The sequence below is a fragment of the Trichechus manatus genome, unplaced genomic scaffold (genome assembly GCF_000243295.1).
Source record: "Trichechus manatus latirostris isolate Lorelei unplaced genomic scaffold, TriManLat1.0 scaffold00004, whole genome shotgun sequence".
Taxonomy (NCBI): domain Eukaryota; kingdom Metazoa; phylum Chordata; class Mammalia; order Sirenia; family Trichechidae; genus Trichechus; species Trichechus manatus.
In genome coordinates, this window is record NW_004443940.1 from 20,940,569 (window position 1) to 20,953,318 (window position 12,750).

At 35.9% G+C, this 12,750-nt stretch overlaps 1 protein-coding gene across 11 annotated transcripts in view; it reads left to right on the forward strand.

Moving 5' to 3' along the window:
* Positions 1–12,750, forward strand: part of TFDP1 (transcription factor Dp-1) — a 266,300-nt gene that overhangs the window by 56,236 nt on the left and 197,314 nt on the right. For 10 of the 11 annotated variants that reach the window (XR_002824493.1, XR_002824491.1, XR_002824492.1 and 7 more), the window contains one exon: positions 7,983–8,133. Coding sequence is in view for 5 of the 11 variants with exons in the window: in XM_023733479.1 (XP_023589247.1) it covers positions 7,983–8,133 (151 nt within the window). In the remaining 6 variants the exon portion in view is untranslated. Of the gene's footprint in view, positions 1–7,982; positions 8,134–10,247; positions 10,330–12,750 lie in introns of those variants that run through there. The other variant, XM_023733502.1, reaches the window with a different exon arrangement.

The following is a 12,750-nucleotide window of genomic DNA, read 5'->3' on the forward strand; positions in this document are numbered from 1 at the left end:
GTGTGTGTACCATAGTTTGTTTATCCATTCATCTGTTGATGGGCATCTAGGTTGTTTCCGTCTTTTTGCTGTTATGAACGGTGGTGCAGTGAATATGGGTGTGCATATGTCTATCCGTGCGGCAGCTCTTATTTCTCTAGGATATATTCCTAGGAGTGGGATTGCTGTATCATATGGTATTTCTATTTCTATCTTTGTAAGGAAGCACCATATCATTTTCCAGAATGGTTGTATCATTTTGCATTCCCACCAGCAGTGCATAAGAGTTCCAATCTCCCCGCAGTCTCTCCAGCATTTGTTATTTCCAGTGTTTTTGATTTGTGCCAGTAATGCCAGGGTGAGATGGTATCTCCTTGTAGTTTTTAAAATAGCTTAAATTATTGATATTGATAATGCAGCAACACTCATAATTTCACAAAAGCAAAAATGATTGTATGCTGAAAAGTAGCGGTAAGCTATTTCCAAATTGTTTTCCTAAACATTTTTATTTCTGAATATTCCTTAATTTTATTAACTCAGAAATGATGAGCTTTAAAAAAGTTGGACCTATCTGAAAGTAAATTAACATACTTTTGCTTCCAGGAAGATGGAATAGACTTATTTTTTTTTCTAATCTGTCCACTAACTACAACTAAAACCCCCTAAAAGTCCTGGAAATTATATATAAAACTAATATAAGAAAACTCTGAAAGGTGAAGAAAAGAAAACAGACTGACTAAGGAACTCAGGGCCTGAGGAATGACACAGGTGAGTTCTCTGGCTTTTCTTTTTTGACTCATGTATCACAAATGTGGAGCTGAAGAAGCCAGCAACCCAGAAACACCAACAGGTGCAGACAAAAAAAGCTGCCAACAAAACCCTACTCACTCTGGCCAAAGGACCAGGAAAGGGGAAGTCTAGAAAGACAATACTTTCAGACAGTAATCCCTCTACTCCAGCCAAACAACACTGAGAAGATGGTGACCCCACCTATGCCAGCAAAGACCAAGTGGGAAGCATAGATTTGCACCCTTACCAGGCCGTACAACTCACCCCAGCACCCCTGCCAGAGTGGTGTCAGAGAAGTCCAGGTAAGGAGCCAGGACTTTCAACCTTGCCAGTCAATAAGGAGCTCTGCCTTCCACCCTCCTCATGCCCCACAGTACCAATTCTGACCACATGGAGAGTCACACATGCATCCTCCTTGAGTGTTAACAGGTGAAATGATGAACCTGGACTTCTTCCTCCACATTAACAAGGTGATGTTCCACTTTTCCTTGCCAGAGCAGTGTTAGAGAAAGCTAGCTTAAACAAAAAGTTTAAATAAGATCCAGAATCTCATAACAGAATGCAGAAATGTTCAGGTGTCAATCAAAATTTCTCATCATAGCAAGAAATGATAAGATCTCAACTTCAATGAGAAAAAAATCTAGCAACAGATGCAAACACCAAGATGACACATGTTAGAATTATCTGACAAGAATTTTAAGGCAGCCGTAAAAATGATCCTTGGAGCAATTATGAAATCTCTTTACACAAATGAAAAAACAGAAAGTCTCAATAAAGAAGTAGAAAATCTCACAAGAGCCAATTGTTAAATTTTCAGAAAAATTGCAAACCCATTATTAAACCATTGTTAGCTTGAAATCAGCTATAGAAGAAATATTTACACCAGGGAAATCAGCAAGTGATATAAATCAGGACTTTTATATTTTCCAGAGAGTCAGTTTACTAGCACATCATATGATCCAGCCATTTCACTCCTGGGAATTTACCCTGGAGAAATAAAAGCATATGTTCATACAAAGACTTGTATACAAATGTTCATCGTAGCTGTTTTTTAATAGCCCCAAACTAGAAACAACCCAAATATCCATCCATGGGTTAATGGATAAACAAATTTTTGTATACACATATACTCCATTATAAAAAGGAACAAAACAGTGATGCATACTACAACGTGGATAAATCTCAAAATAATTATGCTGAGTGTAAGAGTCAAGCTTAACAGTATACATACTGTACAGTTCCTTTTATATAAAATTCTAGAAAAGGCAAACCAATCTATAGGGACAAAAAGCAGATAGATCAGTGTTTACCTGGAGACAGGAGTAGTAAGGAACATAAGGATAGTCTGAGGGGAGATGGATATGTTCATTTTCTTGATTGTGGTGACGGTTTCATAGATGTATTTGTCAAAACTCATCAAATTGTATACTTCAAATATGCACAATTTATTGGACACCAATTATACTTTATTAAAGCTGTGAAAAGGAGCCTCGGTCATGCAGCAGTTAAGTACCTGACTGCTAACCAAAAAAGTTGGGAGTTCAAACCCACCCGGCAGCTCTGAAGGAGAAAGACCTAGAGAACTCCTGTAAAAATGAAAGCCTAGAAAACCCTATGGAACAGTTCTACTCTGTTGCATGGGGTTGCTGTGAGTAGAAATCGACTCAGTGGCACCTAATAACAACAATAACAAAGCTGTAAAAAATATATATGTATTTGTTGGATTACAGAAAAGAGAAGATGAAGTGTGACATTTGGAAGGGATGAGAAGGAGGGGAAACAAATTTTGTTTTTGTTTCATTTATTTTTTATGTTGCAAGAGAGTGAAATACAGTGATTAAAACCTTGGGCTCAAGAGCCTGAGGTCGGCCAGAGGGGGAGGGGAGATGAACTAGAAAATCTCAGCAAATAAATAGCAGATATAAAGAAGGACCAAATGAAAAGTTCAGAACTGAAAAAATAGAGTAACAGAAAAAAAAGAAAAAAGCTCATTGGGTGTGCTCAACAGCAGAATGGGAAGGATGGAGGAAAGAACTGGTGAATTGGAAGATAGAACAATAGAAGTTGCCCAATCTGAACAACAAGAGAAAATAGATTGGGGAAAAAAAAATTGACATAGCCTTAGGGGCCTATGAGACTATAACAGAAGATCTAACATTCTTGTCATAAGAGTCCTAGAAACAGAGGAGAGAGTGGGACTAAAAAAGTACTCAAAGAAATAATGGCTGAAAACTTCCTAAAATTGACAAGAGACATGTATCTACGGATTTAGAAAGCTAAGTGAACACCAAACAGGATAAATCAAAAAATGTACATACCGAGATGCATCATAATTAAACTTCTGGAAACTAAAGAAAAAATATTCAAAATGTGTTTAAAAAAAAGGAAGAAAAAAAACCCTGACACCTTCCTAAGGGGAAAAACAATACTAATGACAGCAGATTTATCATCAAAAATAATCAATACCAGAAAGGAGGGGCAGAATATTTTTTAAGTGCTGAAAGAAAAGAACTGTCAATCCAGAATTTCTAAACCCAATAAACATATACTTAACGAATAAACAAGAAGTCAGGACATTCTCTGATGAAGGAAAACTAAGAATTTGTCTAAACAGAACAAAAGCAATAAAAGAAAGAACTTTGAATATCAGGATGGAAGAAGGAACATGACAAACAAAAATATGGAAAAATACATTAAGGTTTCTGCTCTACTTGAGTTTTCTAAATTATGTTTGACAGTTGAAGCAAGAAATTATGCCACTACCTGATATGGTTCTAAAATTATGTAGAGAAAATATTTAAGACAATTATATTATAAACAGAAGAGTGTAGAGGGACATAAAGGAAGAAAAGGTTTCTGTACTTCTCTTGAACTGCTAAAATGATGGCACCAGTAGACTATTCTAAACTACATATATTTAATGTAGTGCCTACAGCAACCAATAAAGCTGTACAAAGAAATATACTCAAGCACTATAGATAAATCAAAATGGAACTCTAGAAAATGTTCAGGTAACCCATAGGAAAAAGAAAACAGAGAACAAAAAATAAAATATCAAACTTAAGCCCTAACATATCAATAATTACATTAAATGTAAATTTCCAAATATACCAATTAAGAGATAGAAATTGGCATATGGGATTAAAAAACATGATCCATAGTTTGATGGATAAACAACATTGTGAAAGTAATTAATGTCACTGAATTGTACACCTAGAAATGGTTAAAATGGCAAATTTTTATGCTACATATATTTTACCATGATAAAAAATACACAGATGATCCAACTATATAATATGTATAAGAAACTCACTTTAAATATGATGATGTAGGCAGGTTGAAAGTAAAAGGATGAAAAACAATTTATCTTGCAGACATTAATCAAATGAAAGGAAATGTATTTATGTTAACATCAGATAAAGTAGACATTGTTACAGAGAAAATTTCCAGAGACAGAAAAGGGTATTATATAACAACAAAATGGTCAGACTATCAAGAAGTCATAGAATTTGTAAGTGTGTATGCACCAAAAAACAGAGCTGCAAAATATATGAAGCAAAAACTGATAGAACCAGAAGGAGAATAGATAAATCCACAGCTTTAATTAGAGACTTAAGCACCCCTTCCTCAACAGTTAATAGAACAACTAGGCAGAAAATCAGTAAGGATATAGAAGAACTCAATAACATCATCAACCAACAAGATCAAATAGACATTTATAGAACATTCAGACCAAACAACAGCAGAATACATGTTTTTTTTTTCAAGTGACCTTGACACATTTACTGTAAACCATATCATGGGCCATTAAACAAACCTCAACAGTATTGAAAGAATTGAAATCATACAAAGTGTATTCTCTGACTACAGTGGAATTAAACTAGAAATCAGTAACAGATAACAGGAAAATCTCCAAACATTGGGAAACTAAACAATACATGTCTAAATAATCCAGGAAGTCTAAAGGGAAATTTTTAAAAAATTGAACTAAAAGAAAATGAAAATACTATATATCAAAAGTCGTGAGACAAATGCTACATCAATGTGAGAGGACATTTTATGGCACTAAGTGCATACTTTAGGAAGAAGGAAAAGCCTCAAATCAATAATCTGAGCTCCTTAAGAGCCTAGGAGATAAAAAAGAACAAAATAAACCCACAGCAACCAGAAGGAAGGAAATAATAAGAGCAGAATCAGTGAAATAAAAAACATAGAAATAATAGAGAAAATCAAACAGAGAGCTGGTTCTTTGAAAAGAATCAATAAAATGGACTGCACCATCCTCAGGATTGTTAGCATGTTTGAGACCATTGTTGCAGCTATTGTGTCGATCCGTCTTATTGAGGATTTCCCTCATTTTCACTGACCTGCTACTTTTCCAGACATGATGTCCATATACAGTTACTTAAAAAAACAAAACTAAAAAACTTAGGTGTAAATTTTGTAAAACATGCACAGGACTTTTATGCTGAGAACTATACAATGCTGATGAAAGAAAGAAGACGTAAATATATGAGAAAACATAACATTTATGGATTGAAAGACTCAAAATAGTAAAGATGTCAATACTGTAATCATGACTGTGTGGTATTTTTGGAGAAATAGATACATTTATCAATGGAACAGAGAACCCAGAAATAGACTTACCTGCATAAATATGCCCAACTGATTTTTTGCAAAGGTGCAAAAACAGTTCAGTGGAGAAAGACTAGCCTTTTCAACAAATGGTGCTGAAGCAGTTGGCCATCCACAGATATATTTAAAAAAAAAAGGAACCTGGATCTGTGTCTTACAACTTATATAAAAATTAAAATGGATCACAGACTAAAATGTAAAACCATAAAACTTTTAGAAAAAACTTAAGAGAGAATCTTTGGGATCAAGGACTAAGTAAAGGGTTCTTAGACTTCACACCAAAAGCACGATCCTAAGAAGAAAAACTGATACATTGAATTTCATCAAAATTAAAAACTTTTAATCTGTGAAAGCCCTTGTAAACAGGATGAAAAGAAAAGCTACAGAGCTGGAGAAAATATTCACAAACTACATATCCAACAAAGGACTGGTAGCTAGAATACGTGGGGTTGCTATGAGTCAGAACCGACTCAATGGCACCTAACAACACCAAATGAAACTCCATATCTTCCAGTTTCTTCTCCCGACCCAACCACTAATAACTCCAAATCTACATTCTGTCTCCGTGGATTTGCCTTTTCTGGACATTTCATATAAATGGAATCATACAACGTGGTCTTTTTTTGTGTCTGATTTCTTTCAGTTAGCATGTTTTCAAGGTTCATCCATGTAGCATGCATTAGTAATTCACTCCTTTTCAGATATATTTTTGCTAATATCTTCCAGTTTATGATTTGCCTTTTCAGTCTTCTCAATGGCATTTTAGATGAACAGAAGTTCTTAATATTAGTGTAGTCCAGTTATCAATTGTTTTCCTTTTGGTCAGCACTTTTTATATTCTATTTAAAAGATCTTTGACTACTTCTGGGTCATGAAGATGTTGTGTGTTATCGTCTAGGAACTTGATTGTTTTACTTTTCTTATTTAGATTTACAATCCATCTGGAAATGATTTTAGTGTATAATATGAGGTGAACAAAGATATATTTTTGTATGCATTTTCTGGCATGATTTGTTGAAAAAACCTCTTTACCCCACTGTAACTTATCAAAAATGTCACCTTATCAAAAATCAAGTAGCCACATATGTGCATGTTTGTTTCTGAACTCTCCATTTTGTTTCCTTGGTCTATTTACTGATTCTTGTACTACACCATAGCTTGACATCTGGTAGTATAAGTGCCCAATGTTGTTCTTCTCTGCCAGGATTGTCTTGGCCATTCATGGTCTTTCCCATTTCCATATAAATTTCTAGGTTCAGTTTGTCAATTTTCATACACAAAAAAGTTTATTGAAGTTTCAAGGAATCTGTAGATCAGCTGAGGGAGAATTGACATCTTGGTGATACTGAGCTTTCAAATCCGTGAATGTGACGTATCATTCTGTTTATTTAGGTCTTCTTTAATATTTCTCAGCAGTGTTTTATAGCATTTAGTGTAGAGATTGTGCACTTCTTTTGTTAAATTTGTTCCTAGGTGTTTGATTTTTTTTGGTGCTGTTATAAATGGTATCTTTTTAAAAGTTCACTTTATCTCTGTCTGTTGTTGCTATCTTCTATAGTTTTATTTTCTCGAAATAAAAAAAACCTACTTCTTTCAAGTTGTTTTGCATCGGTAGTGTCCCATCAAGAAGTCTGTCTTAAGCCTTGCATTTAACAAACTATAGTTTAAACCCTGGAGCCCTGGTGGCGCAGTGGTTAAGCGTTCGGCTGCTAACCAAAAGGTCAGCAGTTCGAAATCCACCAGCTGTTCCTTGGAAACCCTATGGGTCAGTTCTGCCCTGTCCTGTAGGATTGCTATGAGTCAAGTCATTAATCGTAGTTAAAACCCTAATAAATTGTGCCTATTCATTCTGTCTAATCTAGTTGACATAGTTAAGTTATTAAAGTTAGTAATTTCTAGATTTATTGATGCTTCTCTCTGGTTTCACATCATCTAAAACCCATGTCTACTTTCTTTAAGTGGTTTGAGGTTGGTGATGGGAATGGTTTCTTCTACATTTTTTAATGCCACAATCAGGCTGTTCATTGATTCAAGGGTAAAAAGTATATATTACCGACATTTAAAATTTTAGGAAATATTCTCATTCAGAAATCTCATAGTAATCTACATGAACGATTATTTCAAATATGTAAAATTATTATTTTTTTCTTTCCTGTATGGTTACTTCAACTACTGTTAGCTGCCACTTGTCATCTCTCAGATCATCCAACAGAAGCCTCTATTAGGGACTTCATAGTTTGCATAACATTTTATCAATTTTTTTTATTTTCTAGATTTTTTGCATTGTTTTTATTGTGATAGTTTTGCTAGACCTAAAAAGATGTCTGTGGATGTAAATCTTAACTTAAAATTGAAGATGTTGATAAAAAAGATAGCCCTGCTGGTACAGTGGTTAAGAGCTTGGCTGCTTAACCAAAAAGTTGGCAGTTCGAATCCACCAGCTGCTCCTTGGAAACCCTATGGGGCAGTTCCACTCTGTCCTGTAGGGTCTCTATGAGTTGGAATCAACTAGACAGCAATGGGTTTTTTTGGTTTTATGTATTTATGGTATAAAGTGTAATCCTTCCACTTTTTCTCAGATCACAGAGCTGTTAGATGTTTCCATGGAGCTGGGCTGTTTCTTGGCTGGAGCACTGATCTCTTCTCAAGGCCACATGGTTACTGAAGAGATTATGTCTTATATTGAACCTATTCGTGATTTTCTGGCTATCATTTTCTTTGCATCAATAGGTAATCTTTTTTTTTTTTGTATCATAATTTTCAAATCGTATTGGTTAATTGTATTAGTTTTATAATATGTTTGTATTTAGTATTATATTTCTATTCTGTACAGTAAAAACAACTCCCATAAAAATTAACTTTATTCAGTACATCCTAATAGCAGATAGTTTTCTAGAGTCTGAGAAGAAATCTTATAAAAAAGAGGCAAAAATATACACTGAAGGACATTAGTTGATTGCTTATCATCCTTTATTAGCATCAAGAATGTACACTATAAGTGGTCATTAAAGACAATTCAGAAGACCTTAAGAAAGAGTAAGAGCTTCATCTTTTAACATTATAAAGGACATGTGATTTCACAGAGGGCAGATTTTGGGAGCTCAGTATGCGAGCAGCTTAAATTTAATAAATCAAAATGGTAAATTTTGGAGAAAATATTAATTTTGGTATATAACTTAAAATTCAATGTGTCTAAGGTGTGGTGCTCTAAATATTTGACTTTGTCTTAGGGCATTTTGAGTGTTTAGTCATGGGAGAAGTGATAGACAATAACAAAATCACAGGAGTTTTTCTATATTATAATGCATCCATTTGGCATCTGTTTACTCACAATATCTTTTATTGCCTGGAGAGCTCACGTACTTTATCACTGATCTGCAGATCCAGTACAATTCCAATGAGACGATTCAAAATTAGAAAGCTGATTTTAAAATGTATATGGAAATGCCAAAGGCCACAAATAGCTAAGACAATCCTGAAAGAGAACAAAGTCAGAATGCCCGTGCACTTTATCAAAGGTGAAATAAGACCATTTCACAAACTGTTTAGATCTGGAGGTTACTTGGTACACTAGGAATCAGAGCAGAGGCAGAAGAGGCCCAGTGCGTCATCTCTGTCCCAGTAGAGTACCCCTTCAGCTGATATTTGACTCTTTCTCTCTCTCCCCTTTCTACTCTCCTCTCTTTCTCTGACCCACTCTTTTCCTTCTCCTCCTCTCTCCCCTGAGCCCCTTTTTTCTGCTTCTTTCTTCTACAACCCAGCCTTCACTGCTGGTGACACCTCCTTAGAGTGCTAGATAAACACTACAATTTCTGATTCTTTGAGCTTCCATTCCAGGTCGATGATTTACCTTCTCTTCTCTCAGTTCTTCTGTAGACAGGGTCTAATAAAATTGATTAGATTTTAACTTAATTTTTTTTTTAACTACATTCCAGGCATGCATTCCATTCTTAAGATTATTGCCAGGTCATTTTAACTAGTACTGCCTGCTAGGATTTCATTGAATATGTATGTTTTAAAATTGCTCGTATTAAAAAACTAAAATTCCATAAATATGTTATTTAAAGCATATGTATTTGCTTTTGTACTAGTCAAATTAGAATTCCTGATATATTGAGAACCATGCTTTCTAATAAAATAATAGTTCTACATGTTTTTGCTTTGACTATTTACACTTTCAGTTTATCAAAAGGAATTCAAGTTAATTTCTCTGCCAACTGAGAAACTTGTATACAATTAGATTTTTATTTTCTAACTTGGCCAGGGATAGAATGTTTTTGTTCTGGGCTTCTTTAGCCTTACACTTTAATACGGTTAACAAGCAACAAATAAATGGCATCTGTTTATCTGGGAAGGAGCCCTGGTGGCACAGTGGTTACAGGGCTCAGTTGCTAACCGGAAGGTCAGTGATTCTAACCCACCAGCCACTCCACAGGAGAAGGATGTGGCAGTCTGCTTCCATAAAGATTTAAAGCCTTGGAAACCCCAATGGGGCAGTTCTTCTCTGTCCTACAGGGTCAGTATGAGTCGGAATCGACTTGACCACAGGAGTTTTTAAGTAGGAAGATAACCTTTACTTTTGCGCATAGGATCTAAGATACAGTATACTTCCAACCGGTTGCCATCTAGTCGATTTTGGTAGAACTGCCCCATGGGGTTTCCAGGGAGCATCTGGTGGATTCGAACTGCCGACCTTTTGGTTAGCAGCTGAGCTCTTAGCCACTGTACCACCAGGTCTCCCTGATCATGATAGCTGGCATTTATTAACACATAGTGTGTGCTAGGTTTCAGATGGGCTATGTGGTTTACACATCATACTTAATTTACTCACCCTTCTCCCAAAGTCCCCATTTACAGATGAGGAAACTGAGGCAGAGAGCAGTTAAGAAACTTGCCAATGGTCCGCAACTAGTAAGTGATAGATCCAGAATTTTAACCCAGAGTCTATATATACTGTTTACCATTGTTAAATTAATATTTGATATTTATTTAGAGAATGAATGAACATAAATTACAAAACTATAATATAGCTTCTTTGCCCTCTTCTGTCAAATTTAATATGTGGCAAAAATATTGGAATTTAGATTTCATATTATTTCTTCTTTTGCCAATGTTTCTAAATACTGACTTTAATCCATTCTGTTTCATAGTTATGCATTAAATGCCTACTTTGTGCAAGGTGCTGTACTGTTTGCTGCAAAAGATGCATGATTGAGTCAGAGTCCCTACCCTCGAGTATTTATTGAGAGCTCACTGCTTGTCCGGTGCCAAGTGTTTGGCTATGACAATTAAAGACAATACCTGTCTTGAAGGAGTTTACAGACTGATGCAGGAGACAAATGAGTAAACATAAATGTTCCACAGTATTAATAAGCGAAGGATACAAGAATGTGTTGGAGAATACCTAACTCACCGTTGGGGAGGGCAGGAAAATCTTCTTGAAGAAGTAAACCTGGCTGATATCCTGAGGAGAAGAAGGAGTTACCCAAGTACAGAGGAGAGGAAGGACAGGGCCTCCTAGGAAGAAAGAAAGGCATATGCAAAAGCCCAGAAGCAAGAGTTAGGGATAGCAAGATCTGTATGATTGGAATAGATCATTCCCAGGGAAAGAGAAACAGATTAGGCCACAGTGGTAACTGAAGGCCAAATCAGGAAAAAATGAAGACTTTATCCTGAGGGCATTGGGGAAATCATTGGAAGCTTTTATTTTAAGCAAGGCCGTGATGTAACCAGATCTGTGTTTGAAAGAAAATTCTGACTGCACAGTGGTTGGGGAAAGGAAGCCAGGTAGGCAAAGAGCCACTGAAGTAATGAAGACCAGTAGTTTCCAAACTGCAGGTTAGAGAATGTGAACTCCATTCAGTGAATCTGATGTGATGGAATGGATAGGAAATACCACAACGTGTCACACATCGTAAGGGTAGGATTACTCATTAAATTTATTTCAGTTATATATGTATGGATATTGGATCATAATGTAAATAATTTCACACTGTAGATGGCAATTTTAAGAGTTTGAAAAATACTGATATCTGAACCAGGGTAGTCGTAGCGAGGCTGGCAGGAGGTGAGTGTATTTGAGAATTATTGAGGTGCTGTCTACAGAGCTTGATAAATAATTGGATTTGGAGAGTTAGGAAGACTCTCAGTATCTGGCTTAAGCAAATGGAAAATGGTGGTGCCATTCCTTTGGTCAGGGGACATGAAGTTTAGTGAAGGAGGAGTTCGGTTAGGGACATGTTAAGTGTGAGGGCCAGAAGTTCATCCCAACAGAGATGTTCATTAGGCGGTTAGTCTGGAGTTCAAAAGAATGATCTGTGTTCAGGGCAAGGTTTGGGGAGTAAGCTGTGAGAATGGATATTAACAAAGGAGAATGGCTAATGAGACAGAACCCTAACGAATACAAAGATTTAAACGGGGACCTGGAGGAAGAGGAGCCCAAGAAGGAGACTAAGAATGTGTAGCCAGAAAAATAGGGAAAAAACCTGGAGAATGTGGGCAAAAGCAAGTACATTCATTACCAGCATACCAGCTAGAGTATCAAATATTACAAAGGTGGTACCTATCTTTGAGTTTTGAGGAAAGAGGAAATTATACCTTTGGAGGAAAAGGGGAAATTTTTACATTGTGTTTCTGAGTAAAATAGAGATAAATGGTTTGTGAATAACTGAGTTGATGAGTCTGTTTTTTTTCAATTTTTAAATATAGGGCCTAAGTACTTTTGATAGAAGAGGATTGCTAGGTAGTCATTGTTTTTCTTAGACGGATGGAGGTACACTGAGAGATGGAGATAGCCTTACATATGTAGCCCAGGGAAGAGAAAGAAAGGGGAAGAGAAGCTTCATCAGGACTCTCTAGAGCAGTAAATGGTTCCTCTCTCTTCCCCCATCCTACCCAGCAAACATATGTTCCTTTGTCTATCTTGGCAAGGACAACGGTGCCTGAGAAGACTCTACAGAAATTAATGTTGTGATTTTAAAATAGGATGGTAAGGTTTCCAGGAGAAGATTTTAGAACAAAGAGAGAAAATATATTCAGGGAAAAATGTATTTTGCTGTTTTTTCAAAGTGTGTGAGACGAACAAAAAAAAAAGATAAAAAATGTGAGCATTACTATGAAAAGGCTCTAGTGAGATCTTTGTCATCACTTAAATGGCCCTCGGAATTGCATTGGTGGGTGGCGCTGTTGGTGCTTTATAAACTTGTGCTGTATGTGTTTAACTTTCCTTTTTATTTGTTTGCTTTTATTGCACTTTAGGTGAAGGTTTACAGAACAAATAGTTTCTCATTAAACAGTCAGTACACGTATTGTTTTATGACATTGGTTAACAACCCCATGACATGTCAA